General features: G+C 52.8%; 1 protein-coding gene across 3 annotated transcripts in view; it reads right to left on the bottom strand.

Moving 5' to 3' along the window:
* LOC147092861 (uncharacterized) overlaps positions 1–21,715 on the bottom strand; it is a 49,538-nt gene that overhangs the window by 21,478 nt on the left and 6,345 nt on the right. For all 3 annotated transcript variants that reach the window (XR_015075078.1, XM_085976127.1, XM_085976128.1), the window contains exons 2-5: positions 10,834–13,202; positions 6,601–6,726; positions 4,494–4,612; positions 1,937–2,104 (exon numbers count right to left, since the gene is read on the bottom strand). Coding sequence is in view for 2 of the 3 variants with exons in the window: in XM_085976127.1 (XP_085832253.1) it covers positions 1,937–2,104; positions 4,494–4,612; positions 6,601–6,726; positions 10,834–13,202 (2,782 nt within the window). In the remaining variant the exon portion in view is untranslated. The remainder of the gene's footprint in view (positions 1–1,936; positions 2,105–4,493; positions 4,613–6,600; positions 6,727–10,833; positions 13,203–21,715) is intronic.

Raw genomic sequence — 21,715 nt, 5'->3', positions numbered from 1 at the left:
GGCCACCCCAGCTGATATGGGCTAACTTCTGACAGATTGAGATTTGAAGTGAGAATGCCTTGGCCTGCATGGTTTAAGCTGCTTTGACATTGTTCTTTTTAACTCGGAGCCTGGGAGCGGGGCCCTGGCATTGCCGCCACGCTACAGAAAACAATTCAACAACATCAGATAGCCAAGAGCTTCAGGCGAGAGCTGGGCCCGTTTCTGCCTGGGTTGCCGATCACCTGGTAGGTGCCTCATCGAATTCAGGGCCACAACGATCTCCTGGCCACATCTCCATCGCCCAAGGGGGTCAGAGAGGAATTTCCCAATCTCTCGCCCTCACCACAAATTGGACTGGGGTTTCGTCTCTCCCAGGAGATCCCATGGTTTTGGGTGGGGTAGGGAGTCCATATATTGTGACGCACAAGACATCGCAGTCGTGTGGGGCAGGCTGGGTGGACCAGAGGGTCTTTTCCTGTCTGTCACTGTTCGTATGTTCCTACGAGCTGGCTCCCAAACTTGCGAAATAAAATCAGGCGTCATAAATATACGATAGTCACTAATAAATCCAATAGGGAATTCAGGAGAAACTTCTTCACCCAGAGAGTGGTGAGAATGTTACCCACTAACTCAACACTGGGCAGGGCCGTTACCCACTAACTCTACACGGGGCAGGGCCGTTACCCACTAACTCTACACGGGGCAGGGCCGTTACCCACTAACTCTACACGGGGCAGGGCCGTTACCCACTAACTCTACACTGGGCAGTGCCATTACCCACTAACTCTACACTGGGCAGTGCCGTTACCCACTAACTCTACACTGGGCAGTGCCGTTACCCACTAACTCTACACTGGGCAGGGCCGTTACCCACTAACTCTACACTGGGCAGTGCCGTTACCCACTAACTCTACACTGGGCAGTGCCATTACCCACTAACTCTACATTGGGCACTGCTGTTACCCACTAACTCTACACTGGGCAGTGCCGTTACCCACTAACTCTACACTGGGCAGTGCCGTTACCCACTAACTCTACACTGGGCAGTGCCGTTACCCACTAACTCTACACTGGGCAGTGCCGTTACCCACTAACTCTACACTGGGCAGTGCCGTTACCCACTAACTCTACACTGGGCAGTGCCGTTACCCACTAACTCTACACTGGGCAGTGCCGTTACCCACTAACTCTACACTGGGCAGTGCCGTTACCCACTAACTCTACACTGGGCAGTGCCGTTACCCACTAACTCTACACGGGGCAGGGCCGTTACCCACTAACTCTACACTGGGCAGTGCCGTTACCCACTAACACTACACTGGGCAGGGCCGTTACCCACTAACTCTACACTGGGCAGTGCCGTTACCCACTAACTCTACACGGGGCAGGGCCGTTACCCACTAACACTACACTGGGCAGGGCCGTTACCCACTAACTCTACACGGGGCAGGGCCGTTACCCACTAACTCTACACTGGGCAGTGCCGTTACCCACTAACTCTACACTGGGCAGGGCTGTTACCCACTAACTCCACACTGGGCAGGGCCGTTACCCACTAACTCTACATTGGGCACTGCTGTTACCCACTAACACTACACTGGGCAGGGCCTTTACCCACTAACTCTACACTGGGCAGGGCCGTTACCCACTAACTCTACACTGCGCAGGGCCGTTACCCACTAACTCTACACTGGGCAGGGCTGTTACCCACTAACTCCACACTGGGCAGGGCCGTTACCCACTAACTCTACATTGGGCATTGCCGTTACCCACTAATACTACACTGGGCAGGGCCGTTACCCACTAACACTACACTGGGCAGGGCCGTTACCCACTAACTCTACACTGGGCAGGGCCGTTACCCACTCGGCCTCCAGGGGGAAGCTGTAACCACCATTTTACAAGACTGCACATTAAGTGTACAAACCCCTCCCCCCACCCCCCTCTCACTCACTTCTCGAAGTGGTGGCTGTACAGTTGCGTGGGGATCGACAGCACCCGGTCATAAATGGCGGTCACGGCCTTCAGCTGCCCCTGCTCCTTCTCCCAGCTCACGTACAGGTCCCAGAGTCGGTCGGACCGGAAATCAGTGCCAGCGGCAGCCAACGCCATTTCGTACACGCTGCAAAAACAAGGGCGGCTCGTCAGGAGGAACATGGCGGCAGAGATCAGCTCTCAAGAGCAGTGCAGGATAGAGAGTTCAATAAAGGAGAATCTCGCTTACACACGGCAGGTTATTTGGAGTATTATCGCAATCAGAAACATGATATAAAATGAGAGTGCACCGCCCGCCCCCCCCCACAAATCCTAATTGGTGTACAGCACCCTTGCCTCAGAGTCAGTAGGTTGTGGATACAAGCCCAACTCCAGAAACTTGAGCACAAAATCCAGGCTGACACTCCCAGTGCAGTACCGAGGGAGCGCCGCACTGTCGGAGGGGCGGCGCTGAGGGAGCGCCGCACTGTCGGAGGGGCGGCGCTGAGGGAGCGCCGCACTGTCGGAGGGGCGGCGCTGAGGGAGTGCCGCACTGGCGGAGCTGAGGGAGCGCCGCACTGGCGGAGGGGCGGCGCTGAGGGAGCGCCGCACTGGCGGAGGGGCGGCGCTTGCACTGGCGGAGGGGCGGCGCCGCACTGGCGGAGGGGCAGTACTGAGGGAGCATCGCACTGTCGGAGGGGCGGTACTGAGGGAGCGCCGCACTGTCGGAGGGGCAGTGCTGAGGGAGCACTGCAGTGTCGGAGGGGCAGTGCTGAGAGAGCGCCGCATTGTCGGAGGGGCAGTACTGAGGGAGCATTGCAGTGTCAGAGGGGCAGTACTGAGGGAGCATTGCAGTGTCAGAGGGGCCATCTTTCGGATGAGACGTTAAACCGAGGCCCCCTCTCAGATGGACGTAAAAGAACCCACGGCGCTATTTAGAAGTGATGGGGAGTTCTGGGAGCCCTGGCCAATATTTATCCCTCAATCAACATCACTGAAACAGATGATCTGGTCATTTATCTCATTGCTGTTTATGGGAGCTTGCTGTGTGCAAATTGGCTGCTGTGTTTCCTACATTACAACAGTGACTCCACTTAAGTAAAGCGCTTTGAGACAGCCTGAGGTCATATAAGAATAAGGAGCAAGAGTCAGCCATTCGGCCCCTCGAGCCTGCTCCGCCATTCAATAAGACCACGGCTGATCATCGACCTCAACTCCACTTTCCTGCCCAATCTCTTGATTCCCCGAGAGAGTCCAAAAATCTATCGATCACAGTGTTGAATATACTCAACGACCGAGCCTCCACAGCCCTCTGGGGTAGAGAATTCCAAAGATTCACCACCCTCTGAGTGAAGAAATTCCTCCTCATCTCAGTCCTAAATGGCCGACCCCTTATCCTGAGACCCCTGGTTCTGGACTCTGCAGCCAGGGGAAACAACCTCTCTGCATCTACCCTGTCAATCCCTCCCCCATAGAATCTTATATGTTTCAAAGACGTGAACGACGCTATAGAAATTCAAGTCTTATTTTCTTTATACAGCAGCTTCGCTCGGCTGTCAGAAACATTTCAAAGCATTTCAGGTACAATGAATGGCTTCGAAGGGCGGTGACACGGCAGCCATTTTGGACACGGCCAGATCCCACAAAGAGCAATGAGATGAATTACCGGTTAATTGGCTTATGGTGGTGCTGGTCGATGGTTGCTAAGACACTGGGAGAACTCCCCTGCTCTTTTTCCAACATCCACTTGCACAGGCGCCTCTGACAGAGCAGCACTGCACTTGAGTGTCTGCCGAGGTTAAGGGCTCAGGTCCTTGGACCCACAACCTTCTGACTCAGAGCTGGGAGTGCTACTGACTTAACTCCAGGAAAGATAATGTGGCCCCTTAAAAAGAGACAGAGGCAAGCACAAATGAAGGTCAAGTAAATTGGGCTGGATTATTTGGTGGGGGGGGGTGGGGGGGCAGGGGGAGAAACACAAGATCATCGTGACCCAATGAAACTTTCCAAGTTATGTAGGGAAGCAACCAAGCTGTTTCAGGCAAACTGCGCACCACGGTGAAGGGTTCAATTCCCAGGGGACCACAGAGATCAAGATGATAAATGTGGCGAGTCAGGGTATCGGAGATATGGAATAAGATAGCAGGGAAGGACAGTGAAGCCGACAGTGTAGATGGGGCGAAGCGGCAACTGGATGCATTTTCTGGAGAGGGGAAGACATCGAGGGATATGGCAAGTCAGCAGGTAGGTCAGGGACTGGTTACTAAGCCGGGCCGGTTTTCCCCATTCCTGAAATTTTCTGTACTCTTGTCCTACCCCCTCCCCTGCAATAAACCATCCCATAACAGCTCCTTCCCTGTTCAGACACCTCCTCAAAACCTTTCTCCAACGAGGAGATTAAATAGCACCAACTAGTCTCAGCCTTGGTTAGAAAATGAACAGCGACTTAGGTTCATGCACCGGACATTAACACCGCCCGCCCGCCCCCCCCCCCCCGACAACCAAGTCCACTCCAACGCCGGATAATTCAGGCTTACCTCCGGAGTTTCACTGGAGTTTCAGGGCTGGTGGATTCGAGGATCTCCTGCAGGTAAGTGATGTAATGAACCCACAGATCCACGCTGAGTGGGATGGACTGGAGTCCTCGCTGGTAAACCTGCACCCAGAAAAACAGCACACTGCAGGTGTTAGAACACATCAGTAGGAAATGGGTAAAAGGTGATGCTTCTGAGATTTGGTGCCAAGGCACGTTATTTTGAAAATGTAGAGGGAGCTTTACTCTGTATCTAACCCCGTGCTGTACTTGCCCTGGGAGTGTTTGATGGGACAGTGCAGAGGGAGCTTTACTCTGTATCTAACCCCATGCTGTACCTGCCCTGGGAGTGTTTGATGGGACAGTGTAGAGGGAGCTTTACTCTGTATCTAACCCCATGCTGTACCTGCCCTGGGAGTGTTTGATGGGACAGTGTAGAGGGAGCTTTACTCTGTATCTAACCCGTGCTGTACCTGCCCTGGGCGTGTTTGATGGGACAGTGTAGAGGGAGTTTTACTCTGTATCTAACCCGCGCTGTACCTGCCCTGGGAGTGTCTGATGGGACAGTGTAGAGGGAGCTTTACTCTGTATCTAACCCGTGCTGTACTTGCCCTGGGAGTGTTTGATGGGACAGTGCAGAATCACAGAAACCTCACAGTGCAGATAGAGGCCATTTCGGCCCATCGAGCCTGCACCGACACATATCCCACCCGATCCCCGTAACCCCTACCCCACCCTATTCCCGTAACCCCACGTATTTAATCCCCCTAACACTAAGGGTCAATTTTATCATAGCCAATCAACCTAACCCGCACATCTTTGGACTGTGGGAGGAAACCGGAGCACCCGGAGGAAACCCACGCAAACACGGGGAGAATGTGCAAACTCCACACAGACAGTCACCCGAGGCCGGATTTGAACCCGGGTCCCTGGCGCTGTGAGGCAACAGTGCTAACCACTATGCCACCGTGCTGCAGAGGGAGCTTTACTCTGTATCTAACCCCATACTGTACCTGCCCTGGGAGTGTTTGATGGGACAGTGTAGAGGGAGCTTTACTTTGTATCTAACCTGTGCTGTACCTGCCCTGGGAGTGTTTGATGGGACAGTGTAGAGGGAGCTTTACTTTGTATCTAACCCGTGCTGTACCTGCCCTGGGAGTGGTTGATGGGACAGTGTAGAGGGAGCTTTACTTTGTATCTAACCTGTGCTGTACCTGCCCTGGGAGTGTTTGATGGGACAGTGTAGAGGGAGCTTTACTCTGTATCTAACCCGTGCTGTACCTGCCCTGGGAGTGTTTGATGGGGACAGTGTAGAGGGAGCTTTACTTTGTATCTAACCCGTGCTGTACCTGGCCTGGGAGTGTTTGATGGGGACAGTGTAGAGGGAGCTTTACTTTGTATCTAACCCGTGCTGTACCTGCCCTGGGAGTGTTTGATGGGACAGTGTAGAGGGAGCTTTACTTTGTATCTAACCTGTGCTGTACCTGCCCTGGGAGTGTTTGATGGGGCAGTTGGTACTGAAAAGGGGTTCCATTTCCCTGCACTGATATCCCTTACCTTGGGGAGTCAGTGATGACAGGTCATCAATTTAAAGTACTCAGAGGAGAGGGGTAAGGAAACGGTTAGTTACGCGGTGAATTGTTGGGAGTTTGGCGTGCTTTGCCACAGGGACTAATTGAGGCAGAGACCACTGCATCTTATAAAAGAGCAGAGAAATGCTTGGAGCAGAGCAGATGCCGGGTTCTGGCGAGTGAGCAGGGGAGTGGGATTAGTTTCGGATTCCTCTAGCAAAGAGCCAGCGCAGGCACAATGGGCCAAATGGCCTCCTCCTAAGCTGTCAACTTCTATGATTCCGTATCTCTAAGTTGACGAGCAGAAAAAAACGCAAGTGTATTTACACAAAGTGCATTGGCACAAGATCAATTTTCTTATCACAAGTTGGCACCAATATTCAAAACATGCCCTGTGGCCGTCCTGTAACATGACTCGTGATATACAAGTTCCAGTCAGCTTATCCGCCAGATCCCCTCCTTGTAAAATACAAGCATTAGTCATCCGCTTAAACAACTGCAGGGAACGGAAGCCCGAGGCACCCAGCATCGCCCCCTCACCTCCTCGGCCTCTTTGGTGAATCCCAGATGCTTTTCGATATCAGCGTACTTCTTCCAGTAGCCGTAGCAGTAGGGGTAGCGGGTGAAGAACGCGTCGAATGCCTTCCGAACGGCCCAGATGTGATTCTGAAAGGAGACGTGGAGTTAACATCACCGGGTCGGCCCCTTGTAATGTGGCCAGAGAAACACGCTTCCCCCTCTCCCATCGCCAGCCCCGCTTCTCCAGGCGCCTGGTTGACCAGGCTGGGATTGGGTGCTGTAACCTCTCCTCCTCTTGCTCAGTAGCTGAAGCAGGCAAGGGAAGGAGGGCGTGCCAAGCTTCCACACAGCAGCCGGAAGGGCCCATTACAGTGGAACTGTCAAACAGGGTCATTCTTGCTCGTGCCCCAACCCTTTTCCAGTAGGGACGGGCTCGGTGAATGGGAAAAATCGCAGGTCCCAGTACTCTGGGGTACAAGCTGGACTGTCACGTACTCTATCGGGATGAAAGAGCAGGTGGGGTTGGGTGTGGCGAGGGCGGGTCTGCAGATGCACTGCAGTGCTGTGCCACTGACATGAATCAACACAATCAGCCGTCGGCAAAAGCTACTCAACCACATGTAACAGAAACTAAAAATCTGTTTTAACAGAGGACCTGAGTATACTGTAAAAATCTCACAAAGGAGAAAGGAAAGAACTTGTGTTTCTCCAGCGGCTTTCACCACCTCAGGACGTCCCAAAGCGCTTTACAGCCAATGAAGTACTTTTTGGAGTGTGGTCACTGTTGTAATGTAGGAAACGCGGCAGCCAATTTGCACACAGCAAGCTCCCACAAACAGCAATGTGATAACGACCAGAGCATCTGTTTGTGATATCGGTTGAGGGATAAATATTGGCCCCAGGACACCGGGGAGAACTCCCCTGCTCTTCTTCCAATAGTGGCCACGGGATCTTTTACGTCCACTTGAGAGAGCAGACGGGGCCTCAGTTTAACGTCTCATCAAAAGACGGCCCCTCCGACAGTGCGGCGCTCCCTCAGTACTGCCCCTCCGACAGTGCGGCGCTCCCTCAGTACTGCCCCCCCGACAGTGCGGCGCTCCCTCAGTACTGCCCCTCCGACAGTGCGGCGCTCCCTCAGTACTGCCCCTCCGACAGTGCGGCGCTCCCTCAGTACTGCCCCTCCGACAGTGCGGCGCTCCCTCAGTACTGCCCCTCCGACAGTGCGGCGCTCCCTCAGTACTGCCCCTCCGACAGTGCGGCGCTCCCTCAGTACTGCCCTTCCGACAGTGCGGCGCTCCCTCAGTACTGACCCTTCGACAGTGCGGCTCTCCCTCAGTACTGACCCTCCGACAGTGCGGCGCTCCCTCAGTACTGCCCCCCCGACAGTGCGGTGCTCCCTCAGTACTGCCCCTCCGACAGTGCGGCGCTCCCTCAGTACTGCCCCTCCGACAGTGCGGCGCTCCCTCAGTACTGCCCCTCCGACAGTGCGGCGCTCCCTCAGTACTGCCCCTCCGACAGTGCGGCACTCCCTCGGTACCGCCCCTCCGACAGTGCGGCGCTCCCTCAGTACTGACCCTCCGACAGTGCGGCGCTCCCTCAGTACTGACCCTCCGACAGTGCGGCGCTCCCTCAGTACTGCACTGGGAGTGTCGGCCTGGATTTTGTGTTCAAGTCTCTGGAGTAGGACTCAAACCCACAACCTTCCGACTCAGGCGAGAGTGCTGCCCACTGAGCCATGGCTGATACACATGGCTCCGTGCTGTGCATCAATGTGGCCCAAGAAACAAACGCTTCAACGTTCCTATCCCAGAGAAAGGCTCGGTCAGCAGCTGATGGCACCCAGCCAGTTATACATACAGCACAGCTTTCCAGCACGCAAGAGGCACTCTGTCTCACCCAGCTGACCCACCACAGGAGGAGGCTCCAGTCCGCTAAAAATCCAGCACAGGGGCCTATCCTCCCATCTGGCTGGATGTCCAGAGTGCTTCTACCCTCCAACCCAGCTTCCTATTTCCCCCCAGCTCTACCCACCCATCTAGCTTCACATTGCCCGTAACGGCGCTATCCTTCCACCCCACCCCACCCAGGTCCTCCGCCCACTCATCACGTCACTGTCCAGCTCTGCTCCCACTGCAGTAGCATCGCACTTGGTCAAAGTCCTCTTGCGACTGCAACCTCGCTGAGCCTCCCTCCTCTTCCTCCTCGCCCCGAGGCAGTGTCTGATTAAGCTGACCACCCCACCCCATCCCTTCCGTCCTCCCTTCCCCACCTCTCCTTCGGAACCCACCTTTCCATTACTGCCCTGGCCTGGATCCACCCCTACCTGTCCCAGCAAAGCCAGCACATTTCCTGGCATCCTTTCTCCCCTCCACCATAACAACATCTTGTATTTCTACAGCACCTTTAACGTAGTAAAATGTCCCAAGGCGCTGCACAGGAGCGTTATCAAACAAAATTTGATGCTGAGCCACATAAGGAGATATTAGGGTAGATGACCAAAAGCTTGGTCAAAGAGGTAGGTGACGTAAGAAAACTACTAGGCACTTGGTCTAAGCGTTAAACAACGCTTTAATCAACTGTTTTACAACATGGAGGTCTAGTTGTGTCCTTCACTAGTTCCTGTTAAGAATGTCCTACGCAAGCTGGGCCCGTGCCCGAGTATTTATACTCTCACTGGACAGCGCCACCAGCAGGCCGCCCAGTGTTATTTCATAAGTCTTTCTTCCATGAATGACTGATTCATGTGAGTAAGTTTTAAGGAGTGTCTTAAAGGAGAGAGAAGCGGAGAGGTTTAGGGAGGGAATTCCAGAGCTTAGGGCCCAGGCGGCTGAAGGCACGGCCGCCAATGGTGGAGTGATTAAAATCAGGGGGATGGACAAGAGGCCAGAATTGGAGGAGTGCAGAGATCTTGGAGGGTTGTGGGGCTGGAGGAGGTTACAGAGATAGGGAGGGGGTGAGGCCATGGAGGGATTTGAAAACAAGGATGAGCATTTTAAAATCGAGGTGTTGCCGGACTGGAAGCCAATGTAGGTCAGTGAGCACAGGGGATGATGGGCGAACGGGACTTGGTGCGAGTTCGGACACGGGCAGCACACAGAAATACCATCAACTGCCACTGTGCTCAAATCACCAGCCCAAGCAACTCCATTTCCCCAACCTACTCGCTGGTCAAAAGCTAGACCATGCGGCTCCTGCCAAAAGCTTCACAGCTTAACTCCCAGCTTTTTCCCTCGCCCTGGCTGCTCGGTCAGTCTGAGCCCAACCTCACTCAAGAGCTGAGATACCACCCTCACGTTTAGCCCAAGATCATCAGCCACCTCCAGCCCCATCTCACCCCCAATGAGGCTTATGCTGCCTCCGTCAAGTCCAAAGGCCAATTACTCCAACGCTGCCTTCGCTGACCTCCCGATTTCACAAGCTTCTACTCATCCCCAAGCCACATCCTATACTGCACAAAGCCCCACTCCCCAATTACCCACCCTCACAACCTTCACTGGTTCCCATCTTTCCCCCCCAACACATCAATTTCAAAATCCTCCTCTACCAGTCCCCTCACAGCCTCATCTCTGCAGCCCTGTGCTCCCAGTCCCCTCACAGCCTCATCTCTGCAGCCCTGTGCTCCCAGTCCCCTCACAGCCTCATCTCTGCAGCCCTGTGCTCCCAGTCCCCTCACAGCCTCATCTCTGCAGCCCTGTGCTCCCAGTCCCCTCACAGCCTCATCTCTGCAGCCCTGTGCTCCCAGTCCCCTCACAGCCTCATCTCTGCAGCCCTGTGCTCCCAGTCCCCTCACAGCCTCATCTCTGCAGCCCTGTGCTCCCAGTCCCCTCACAGCCTCATCTCTGCAGCCCTGTGCTCCCAGTCCCCTCACAGCCTCATCTCTGCAGCCCTGTGCTCCCAGTCCCCTCACAGCCTCATCTCTGCAGCCCTGTGCTCCCAGTCCCCTCACAGCCTCATCTCTGCAGCCCTGTGCTCCCAGTCCCCTCACAGCCTCATCTCTGCAGCCCTGTGCTCCAACACACCCGTCAAAACCTTTCCAACTGTGGTGCTCCTTGATACCACCCCCCCTCCCTCCTCCGCTGCCTCAGCTTCTGAAATGCTCTCCGTCAACAACACTACCCCTTCTCCTGTCCCTGCTCGGTTATTCTTGTGTCACCCAATCGCACAATGAGATACAGAGGGCGAACAGACAGGGATGCACTAGGATGCAGAGGGCGCATCAGCACAGTTAATGCCCAAATCCCACGGGCGCCTCACCTCTTGCTCCACGTACTGCAGCACGTATGTCCACCCGGTGAAATCGTACGGATTATCCTCCACTATCTTCCAGTATTTCTCGAAGTCCGCTGGATACGGCGGGATGCTGCCCTCGGACTCCAGGGCCCCGTACTCACTGCTGCCCTGCCCATATTCGTCGAGACTGGTGGCGGCGGCGCCCTCTGCCGCAGTGTAGTCTGCACCGTCAGAGTTGGCCGATGCTTTGTCGACCGTATGCTCCGGCCCGTTGGAGCTCTTGGGGAATTGTGTCACTGCCTCCTGTACCGTCACACCGCTGGATAGTGGCAGGTTTGAAGAATTGGCAGCCGGCTCTTCCACAGGATCCCGACCGCCGCCCAGGCTCGGGCACTCGGTAGCGGATTCTTCCATCGTATCCTGGTCCATGCCAGGGCTATCTGTTTCCATCTCTGTCACAGTGCCCTGATCGCAAGGTGGGGTAGGACTTCTAGCCAGTTCTTCTGTCGTGCTCGGAGCACCCAGTGGACTTGGACTATCAGCAGCCGACTTCTCTACGTTGTTTCCATCACATGAGCTCAGACGGTCATCAGCCGAGTCCTTTATGATATTCCCATTATACGGGCTAGGACCGCCAGTAGCCAACTCCTCTACAGTGTCTCCGTCACACGGGCCAGGACTATCAGCAGCCGACTCCTCTACAGTGTCTCCGTCACGTGGGCCAGGACCGCCAGTAGCCAACTCCTCTACAGTGTCTCCGTCACACAGGCCAGGACTATCAGCAGCCAACTCCTCTACAGTGTCCCCATCACATGGACCAGGATCACCAGTAGCCAACTCCTCTACAGTGTCTCCATCACACAGGCCAGGGCTATCAGCAGCCAACTCCTCTAGAGTGTCTCCATCACACAGGCCAGGGCTATCAGCAGCCAACTCCTCTACAGTGTCCCCATCACATGGGCCAGGACCGCCAGTAGCCAACTCCTCTACAGTGTCTCCATCACACAGGCCAGGGCTATCAGCAGCCGACTCCTCTGCAGTGTCTCCATCACACGGGCCAGGACCGCCAGTAGCCAACTCCTCTACAGTGTCTCCATCACACGAACCAGGGCTATCAGCTACCGACTCCTCTACAGTGTCTCCATCACACGGGCCAGGACTATCAGCAGCCGACTCCTCTACAGTGTCTCCATCACACGGGCCAGGACTATCAGCAGCCGACTCCTCTACAGTGTCTCCATCACACGGGCCAGGGCTATCAGCTACCGACTCCTCTACAGTGTCTCCATCACACGGGCCAGGGCTATCAGCTATCGACTCCTCTACAGTGTCTCCATCACACGAACCAGGGCTATCAGCTACCGACTCCTCTACAGTGTCTCCGTCACACGGGCCAGGACTATCAGCAGCCGACTCCTCTACAGTGTCTCCGTCACACGGGCCAGGACTATCAGCAGCCGACTCCTCTACAGTGTCTCCGTCACACGGGCCAGGACCGCCAGTAACCAACTCCTCTACAGTGTCTCCGTCACACGGGCCAGGGCTATCAGCAGCCGACTCCCCTACAGTGTCTCCGTCACACGGGCCAGGACCGCCAGTAACCAACTCCTCTACAGTGTCTCCGTCACACGGGCCAGGATCGTCAGTAGCCAACTCCTCTACAGTGTCTCCGTCACACGGGCCAGTGGAATCTGCTGCCGTCTCCTCTACAGTGTCCATATCACACGGGCCAGGGCTATCAGCCCCCGACTCCTCTACAGTGTCTCCGTCACACAGGCCAGGACTATCAGCCCCCGACTCCTCTGCAGTGTCTCCATCACACGGGCCAGGACTATCAGCTGCCGACTCCTCTACAGTATCCATATCACACAGGCCAGGACTATCAGCAGCCGACTCCTCTACAGTGTCTCCATCACACGGGCCAGGACTATCAGCCCCGGAGTACTGTCCAGTGTCTCCGTCACACGGGCCAGGACTATCAGCCCCAGAGTCCTCTCCAGTGTCTCCATCACACGGGCCAGTTGAATCCGCTGCGGACTCCTCTACAGTGTCCATATCACATGGGCCCAGGGTATCAGCCCCCGACTCCTCTCCAGTGTCCCCATCACTTGGGGCTGGAGTATCTGCTGCCGAGTCCTCACCAGTGTCCCCATCACTTGGGCTGGTGGAATCTGCTGCCGAGTCCTCTCCCGTGTCGCCGCCACTTGGGCCCGGGGTATCTGCTGCGGATTCCCCTCCCGTGTCCCCATCACATGGGCTAGGGCAGTCGGTGGTGGCCTCCTCTACAGCATTCTGATCACCATGTAGGCCAGGCGAGTCCGCTGTTTGATTCTGCACGACGCACTGATTGCTCCCATCCAGACCTTCTGTGTTAAATAATTTCTGCTCACCACCTGCGAACAAAGGGGAGAGGCAGAAGAGTTAACACACGAGCACCTGGAACGATCAGTGTGCACTGGCGAGGAACAGGAGAAGGCCTCGACGCCACGAGATTGAATGACAATGAGGACAGGCTGCGCTTGAGAGGTGGAAGGAAAGCACGGGAAGACACTCCATTCAGACTGGGGGGAAAGGAACATTAAAAACAGCACACCTGCGCATGCAAACATTACACTGCAGATATCACACTTTGTTACGGAGGAAAAGAAATAATCAATAGCCAGTTACTGTATGCTGTGAGGGAGCCGGTCGCTCAAACACATTCCAATCTCCAAATGTCATAGAGTCACAGAGCACAGAAAGAGGCCCTTCGGCCCATCGTGTCCACGCCGGCCATCAAGCCCTGTCTATTCTAATCCCATTTTCCAGCACTTGGCCCGTAGCCTTGTATGCTGTGGCGTTTCACGTGCTCATCTAAATGCTTCTTGAATGTTGTGAGGGTTCCTGCCTCTACCACCCTTTCAGGCAGTGAGTTCCAGATTCCAACCACCCTCTGGGTGAAAAAGTTTTCCCTCAAATCCCCTCTAAACCTCCTGCCCCTTACCTTGAATCTATGCCCCCTGGTTATTGACCCCTCTACTAAGGGGAAAAGTTCCTTTCTATCTACCCTATCTATGCCACTCATAATTTTGTACACCTCAATCAGATCTCCCCTCAGCCTTCTCTGCTCTAAGGAAAACAACCCCAGCCTGTCCAGTCTCTCTTCATAGCTGAAGCGCTCCAGCCCAGGTAACATCCTGGTGAATCTCCTCTGCACCCTCTCCAATGCAATCACATCCTTCCTATAGTGTGGCGACCAGAACTGCACACAGTATTCCAGCTGTGGCCTATCTAGCGTTTTGTGCAGCTCCATCATAACCTCCCTGCTCTTATATTCTATGCCTCGGCTAATGAAGGCATAAGAACATAAGAAGTAGGAGCAGGAGTAGGCCATACGGCCCCTCAGGCCTACTCCGCCATTCAATAGGATCATGGCTGATCCGAACCTAGACTCACATCCACTTCCCTGCCCGCTCCCCGTAACCCCTAATTCCCTTATCAGCTAGGAAACTGTCTATCTCCGTTTTAAATTTATTTAATGTCGCAGCTTCCGCAGCTCTCTGAGGTAGCAAATTCCACAGATTTACTACCCTCTGAGTGAAGAAGTTTCTCCTCATCTCAGTTTTGAAACGGCAGCCCCATATTCTAAGATTATGCCCCCGAGTTCTAGAAGGCAACTATCCCGTATGCCTTTTTAACCACCTTATCTACCTGTCCTGCTGCCTTCAGGGATCTATGTACATGCGCACCAAGGTCCCTCTGATCCTCTGTCCTTCCTAGGGTCTTACCATTCATTGTGTATTCCCTTGCCTTGTTTGTCCTCTCAAAATGCATCACCTCACACTTTTCAGGGTTAAATTCCATTTGCCACTGTTCTGCCCATCTAACCAACCCGTCTATATCGTCCTGTAGCCTGAGGCTTCCCTCACTACTTACCACTCCACCAATTTTCGTGTCATTTGCGAACTTTCTGATCATACCTCCTACATTCATATCGAAATCATTAATTTCCCTGGAAAAATCGTTAGAAGTTTGAAAGACCCGAGTCTCTGTTTATTTAACAATTAGACATCGAGCTTTTGCCGTTTATTAGGCTGTTTCTGGCATCGGTGAAGCCCAATCCTGTTGTTACCCAAGTACCGGTAGATTGCGATGCAACATTACAGAAGAGAAAGATGTTTTTCCATGTACTGTATCGGACTTAACACACAGTAACCTTAATTCATCACCTCAAACGTGACAGACCTATAACTAGCAGTACTTCACCGTAGTGCTGTTGAGCACAAAACAGTCAACTCTGAAGGGACAGCTCGGTGCGGCACAGTGTGAAAACATCACACAAAGCACCGGCACACTTTAGTGAACTCCTAGCGACAGCAATGTGCTCCTCTTCCACTGTCAGGGGGAAAAAAAAACCACTGGGACTCTCTGCAGTGGGGGAAATGCCAGAGTGTTTGAGCCAGCTTTGCATCAGCGGTCACAGGATGCCCCGGGGCGTGGGTACTCCCAATAGACAATGAAGCGTTTCATCTGGTAAGAGGGCGCGCACACTCTCAACAAGTGGCTGGCTGTCGAGATTCAGGCGCAAGTATGTAACAAGAGCTCGGAGAGCCTTGACAGCACAATGATCTCTTTCTCTAGGGCAAGGGTTCGTCGAACACGATATATACTTTAATCAAACTGCTACACAACTTCCCTCTCGATTGAAACAGCTTTGTAAATAACCCACTTGTGTTTCGGTGCCTCCACAGTCAACACGCTCACGCCAAACTGTTACACTGCCCACCCAGCATGGACTCCTTGCTAGGCTGCACTGCCAGACTATTCAACTGGGGAAGCATTACTACCGAGCCCAATCTAATGTCCACACACACACAAGATCCAACAGGAGTTTCCCGGTAGCGGCCAGGAGTAGGAACACTGGAGGATTGCCCCCACCCATCTTAATCCAAGGGGGGGGGGGGGGGGGGGGCACTGAGGGCAATTGTATCATAATGTGCGTCAACCCAACTAAGATCAACTGACTCTGGAGAAGGGGGGCGGGGGGGGGGGATTAAACCTCAGATCTGCCCAGTATGCACGGCTTCTGTCCAACAGCCTTCACCAAATCAGAGCCCAACTCGCATCACACAGCATGTTTCGGACTCTGGACGGCCCAAACTTGGTTCCTTCAATGGGACAATTTCTCGTCGTTGGTGTATCCCAACTGAAAGTCCCGTTGCAATCGGGGTCCCAGCTGAGCAAGTTCAAACCCGGAAGCATGAAGACGGTCCAAACCCAGTGCCGGGCAGTCCCATCCCTTGGGTCAAATCAGGCCCCCGGGATGCCACGCTTTTAATTCCTGTGCCCGAGCACTTAAACGACGGAGTAAATTCACCAAAGTCGTGCTCCCGACAGGGGGGGGGGGGGGGAAGCCCTCTTCGAAGGGAGCTCGGGGTCAAAGAATTACCAGCAGAGCGTCGCACCCCTAAACCCAACCCACGCAACTTGTGCGCTCCTGGCCGCGAGCCAAGCCCACAATTGGTGAGCTCACTCTCGCATTTCTTCCACAGTTATGCCCTTGAGCTTTGCGAGCCCAGCAGATCGGGGGGGGGGAAAAAGAAAAAAAAAATCGCCCCCCTCATTGGCGGAACGGGCCGCTCCCTCATTGATTTAGGTTTTAAATCGACCAATTAGAGATTAGCCTGCTTCCACCACTGAGGAGGCAATTCAGCAGGTCCACAATTTTGAGAAAGAAAAATTGCATCTAACAATAAAGGAAAGATAAATGAAGTGTACAAGTGGGGAAGGGAGAAAAATCCAGTGGAGATAGAGGGAGAGGAGCATCACTGGCAGAGACAAGCTTCTACGACGGTCTGGTGGTGGGGGCGGGGGGAGAGAGAGAGCGGGCAAGGCTGGCAGCGACGGGGAGAGCGGGCAAGGCCAGTGGGGAGAGCAAGGGACGGTCTGGACACCTGTGTCCTAATACGTCACTCAGAGCTTTATCCTGGGTCACTCCTCTTCACAACGTGGCCCATCCGCTGTGGGAGGAGTGCGGCATCAGCACATTCCCTCCAAGACCCAGCCTGGCCCGTTAAGTAAAGACGCACTGTGCTGGCCATGTGGAAGTCGGACTACTTTTGGAGCAATGATTCACAATTTAATTCCGCTTGCTCCAACACAGAAATCTCAGCTTATTTCCAGTTTAGTTTTGCTTCTTACGGAATGCGCTTTTCCATCCCAAAGCCTTGATCTCAGGCAACCCCCCCCCCCCCCATCCACTCCCTGGTGCGTACAGAGCACTGAAGTTTTGCTGGCCCATTGCTAACGTCACTGGATTGACAGTCATATTTTTGTAATGCACAATTTTACTTAATCCACAGTGACTTTTTTTTTTAAGTAAGGGAAACGACCCCCTTGTTGCAGTGACACATACACACTGGCACTCACTCCTGCCATGGGGAAGGACAAGACTGGCATTGATGCCAATCTCCCATAGAATCACAGAAATTGCAGCACAGGGGTTGATATGGCCCTTCACTGCAGGGGCTTTGTGATCACCTTTCCCTGCATCCTTTGATATTTTTCCTTTTCAAATTCTTATCCAATTCCCTTTAAATGAGGTTCTCCTTTCTGCCTCACTGGTGAAGCACTCCATGTTCTAATTATCCTCAGTGAAGTACTTCATCCAAGATAACTCATTAAAGAGGTTTGGCTCTTTCTCTCTCAATCGCTCCGTCCCCATTTCTCCTTGTCCTGCCCCCTCCGTGTTTTTATCCCCTTTCTGCTCTTCATCAGGTGGAGTGGACAGGGTGGATACCGAGAGGCTGTTTCCCCCTGGTTGGGGAGTCTAGAACCAGGGCTCACAGTCTCAGGATAAGGGGTCGGCCATTTAGGACTGAGATGAGGAGAAATTTCTTCACTCAGAGGGTGGTGAACCTTTGGAATTCTCTGCCCCAGAGGGCTGTGGAGGCTCAGTCGTTGAGTATATTCAAGGCTTTTGGGCTCTAGGGGAATCAAGGGATATGGAGATAGTGCGGGAAAGTGGAGTTGAGGTCAAAGATCAGACTCCCAAACAGTAATGCGGAGGTTGGGGATGGCATTAAACGGGAAATTAGAGACGCGTGCAATAAGGGCACAGCAGTTATCATGGGTGACTTTAATCTACATATAGATTGGGCTAACCAAATTAGTAACAATACTGTGGAGGAGGAATTCCTGGAGTGTATACGGGATGGTTTCCTGGACCAATATGTTGAGGAACCAACTAGAGATCAGGCCATCTTAGACTGGGTATTATGTAATGAGAAAGGATTGATTAGCAATCTTGTTGTGCGAGGCCCCTTGGGGCAGAGCGATCATAATATGATCGAATTCTTCATTAAGATGGAGAGTGAAGTATTTGACTCAGAGACTAGGGTCCTGAGTTTAAATAAAGGAAACTACGATGGTATGAGGCGCGAGTTGGCTAGGGTGGATTGGGGAACGTTACTTATAGGGCTGACGGTGGATAGGCAATGGCAAACATTTAAAGATCGCATGGATGAATTGCAGAATTTGTTCATCCCTGTTTGGCATAAAAATAAAACAAAAAAGGTGACTCAACCGTGGCTAACAAAGGAAATTAGGGATAGCATAAGATCCAAGGAGAGGACATATAAACTGGCCAGAAAAAGCAACAAACCTGAGGATTGGGAGCAGTTTAGGATTCAGCAAAGGAGGACAAAGGGATTAATTAAGAGGGGGAAAATAGAGTATGAAAGTAAGCTTGCAGGGAACATAAAAACTGACTGTAAAAGCTTCTTTAGATATGTGAAGAGAAAAAGATTGGTGAAGTCAAGCGTAGGTCCCTTGCAGTCAGAATCAGGGGAATTTATAATGGGGAACAAAGAAATGGCAGACCAATTAAATACATACTTTGGTTCTGTCTTCACAAAGGACACAAATAACCTCCCAGAGATCTCAGGGAACATAGGGTCTAATGAGAGGGAGGAACTGAATGAAATCAGTATTTGTAGGGAAATGGTGTTAGGGAAATTGACGGGATTGAAGGCTGATAAATCCCCAGGGCCTGATAATCTACATCCTAGGGTACTTAAGGAAGTGGCCCTAATAGTAGACGCATTGCTGGTCATCTTCCAAAATTCGATAGACTCTGGAACAGTTCCCATGGATTGGAGGGTAGCTAATGTTACCCCACTATTCAAAACAGGTGGTAGAGTGAAAACGGGGAATTATAGACCGGTAAGCCTGACATCGGTAGTGGGGAAAATGCTAGAGTCCATTATAAAAGATGCAATAGCAGAGCACTTGGAAAACAGTGACAGGATCAGACAAAGTCAACATGGATTTACAAAAGGTAAATCGTGCTTGACTAATCTACTGGAATTTTTGAGGATGTAACTGGTAGAATAGATAAGGGAGAACCAGTGGATGTGGTGTACTTGGACTTCAGAAGGCTTTCGTTAAGGTCCCGCTTAAGAGATTAGCGTGTAAAGTTAAAGCACATGGGATTGGGGTAAGGTACTGACTTGGATAGAGAACTGGTTGGCATACAGGAAGCAAAGAGTTGGAATAAACGGGTCTTTCTCCGAGTGGCAGGCAGTGATTAGTGGGGTACCGCAGGGATCGGTGCTAGGACCCTAGCTATTCACAATATATATTAATGATCTAGACGAGGGAACTAGATGCAATATCTCCAAGTTTGCAGACAACACAAAGCTGGGTGGGCGTGTGTGCTGTGAGGAGGATGCCGAAAAACTCTAGTTTGATTTGGACAGGTTGGGTGATTGGGCAGATGCAGTATAATGTGGATAAATGTGAGGTTATCCACTTTGGTGGCGAAAACAGGAAGGCAGATTATCTGAACAGCAATAGATTAGAAGGGGAAGTGCAATGAGACCTGGGTGTCCTTGTGCACCAGTCGCTGAAGGGAAGCATGCAGGTGCAGCAGGCGGTTAAGGTAAATGGTATGTTAGCCTTCATATCGAGAGGATTAGAGTACAGAAGCAAGGATGTCTTGCTGCAGTTGTACAGCGCCTTGGTGAGACCACACCTTGAGTATTGTGTGCAGTTTTGGTCGCCTTATCTGAGGAAGGATGTTCTTGCCATGGAGGGAGTGCAGCGAAGATTCACCAGACTGATGCCTGGGATGGCAGGAATGATGTAGGAGGAGAGAGTGGGCTTATATTCGCCAGAGTTTAGAAGAATGAGAGGGGATCTCATTGAAACTTATAAAATTCTAACAGGACTAGACAGACTAAATGCAGGATGTTCCCGATGGCCGGGGAGTCCAGAACCAGGGGGTCACAGTCTAAAGATAAGGGGTAAGCCATTTAGGACAGAGATGAGGAGGAATTTCTTCACCCAGAGAGTGGTGAACCTGTGGAATTCTCTACCACAGAAGGCAGTTGAGGCCAATTCATTCAATATATTCAAGAAGGAGTTAGATATATTTCTTAAGGCTAAAGGGATCAAGGGATATGGGGAGAAAGCAGGGACAGGGTATTGAATTTGGATGATCAGCCATGATATCATTAAATGGCGGAGCAGGCTCGAGGGGCCGCATGACCTCCTCCTGCTCCTATTTCTTATGTTCTTAACCTTCCCTCTTTTTTTTTTATTCGTTTATGGGATGTGGGCGTCGCTGGCAGGCCAGCATTTATTGCCCATCCCTAATCGCCCTTGAGTAGGTGGTGGTGAGCCGCCTTCTTGAACCGCTGCAGTCCGTGTGGTGAAGGTGCTCCCAGTGCTGTTCGGGGGGGGGAGCTCCAGGATTTTGACCCAGCGACGATGAAGGATCGGCGATATACTTCTAAGTCAGGATGGTGTGCGACTTGGAGGGGAACTTGGAGGTGGTAGTGTTCCCAGCTTATTCATTTGCCATGAGCACAGAGAACTAAATTGCAGCATTGAGCTGCCGACAGCAAGGCCTCCATGCTTGATTTAAATGTTGGTGGCTGTATCAAGAGTACATCACGCCATTGCCGGTGACGCAAAGGGTAATTATGACAGTCACTCCAGCACTGTGCAGCGAGGTCCACTTGGTCATTCCCGCCCCTCAATTACTCCTGTCCTTTAACAGCGATGACATGTTGGGTCAAGCTCCCATGTGAGCCTGAACATTGACCTTCGGCAGACTGTTCAACCGCGGGGCGGGGAGGGAGAAAGCCTGTCCTTGCCCCACGTCCACCTTTCACCACAGGCCACTGAATAGCCAGCAAGAACCGCAGTCGCTCTGTTCTGCCTCCCTCGCTGTGCGACGCTGAGGCCAACAATCACGTCTCAGTTACTGCCCTGCAAGAGACTGGCTGCACCAGCACGGGCTAGTGATCGAGCCTGGGGCTTTCACAGTCCATGGGGCTCAATACCACCTGGTCACTTACAACACAACACTTCAGTCAATATGCCTCTTGTTCATTTTATCACCTCAATTGCTCTCATTTGCATGGCATGGTGATAACCAGTAGTATTTAACATTAGTATTAGATTATCTGCCCTTTATTGGAATTGGTTGGCGATTCAAATCTTTTCACCACTAGCTTCCAATTCATGTTGTTCCAATTCAAATTCCTGGTCAATGCAAAAAAATGCCTTTGAATCATCAGCAGTATACTCTCGATGGACATAACCCAAGATAATGAATATATTGCTGTAATACTCCTCACATAATGTCCTAGAGTTGCGTCATCCACAAAGTCGTGGGTTCAGGCCGCACTCCAGAGTCTTGTTAACATGATCCAGGCTGACACTCCCGGTACGGAGGGGGCGCCGCACTGTCGGAGGGGCGGCACCGAGGGGGCGCCGCACTGTCGGAGGGGCGGCACCGAGGGGGCGCCGCACTGTCGGAGGGGCGGCACCGAGGGGGCGCCGCACGGTCGGAGGGGCGGCACCGAGGGAGCTTGTGAAGGCAGGGTGGCCAGTGAGTGTATTAAAGAAATCAATCCTC

Source organism: Somniosus microcephalus, unplaced genomic scaffold (assembly GCF_052327205.1).
Source record: "Somniosus microcephalus isolate GS21.2 unplaced genomic scaffold, FLI_Smic_1.0 unresolved_chr2, whole genome shotgun sequence".
Lineage (NCBI taxonomy): Eukaryota > Metazoa > Chordata > Chondrichthyes > Squaliformes > Somniosidae > Somniosus > Somniosus microcephalus.
The sequence above is the reverse complement of the archived record's forward strand: the minus strand, read 5'-3'. Positions and strand labels throughout refer to the sequence as shown.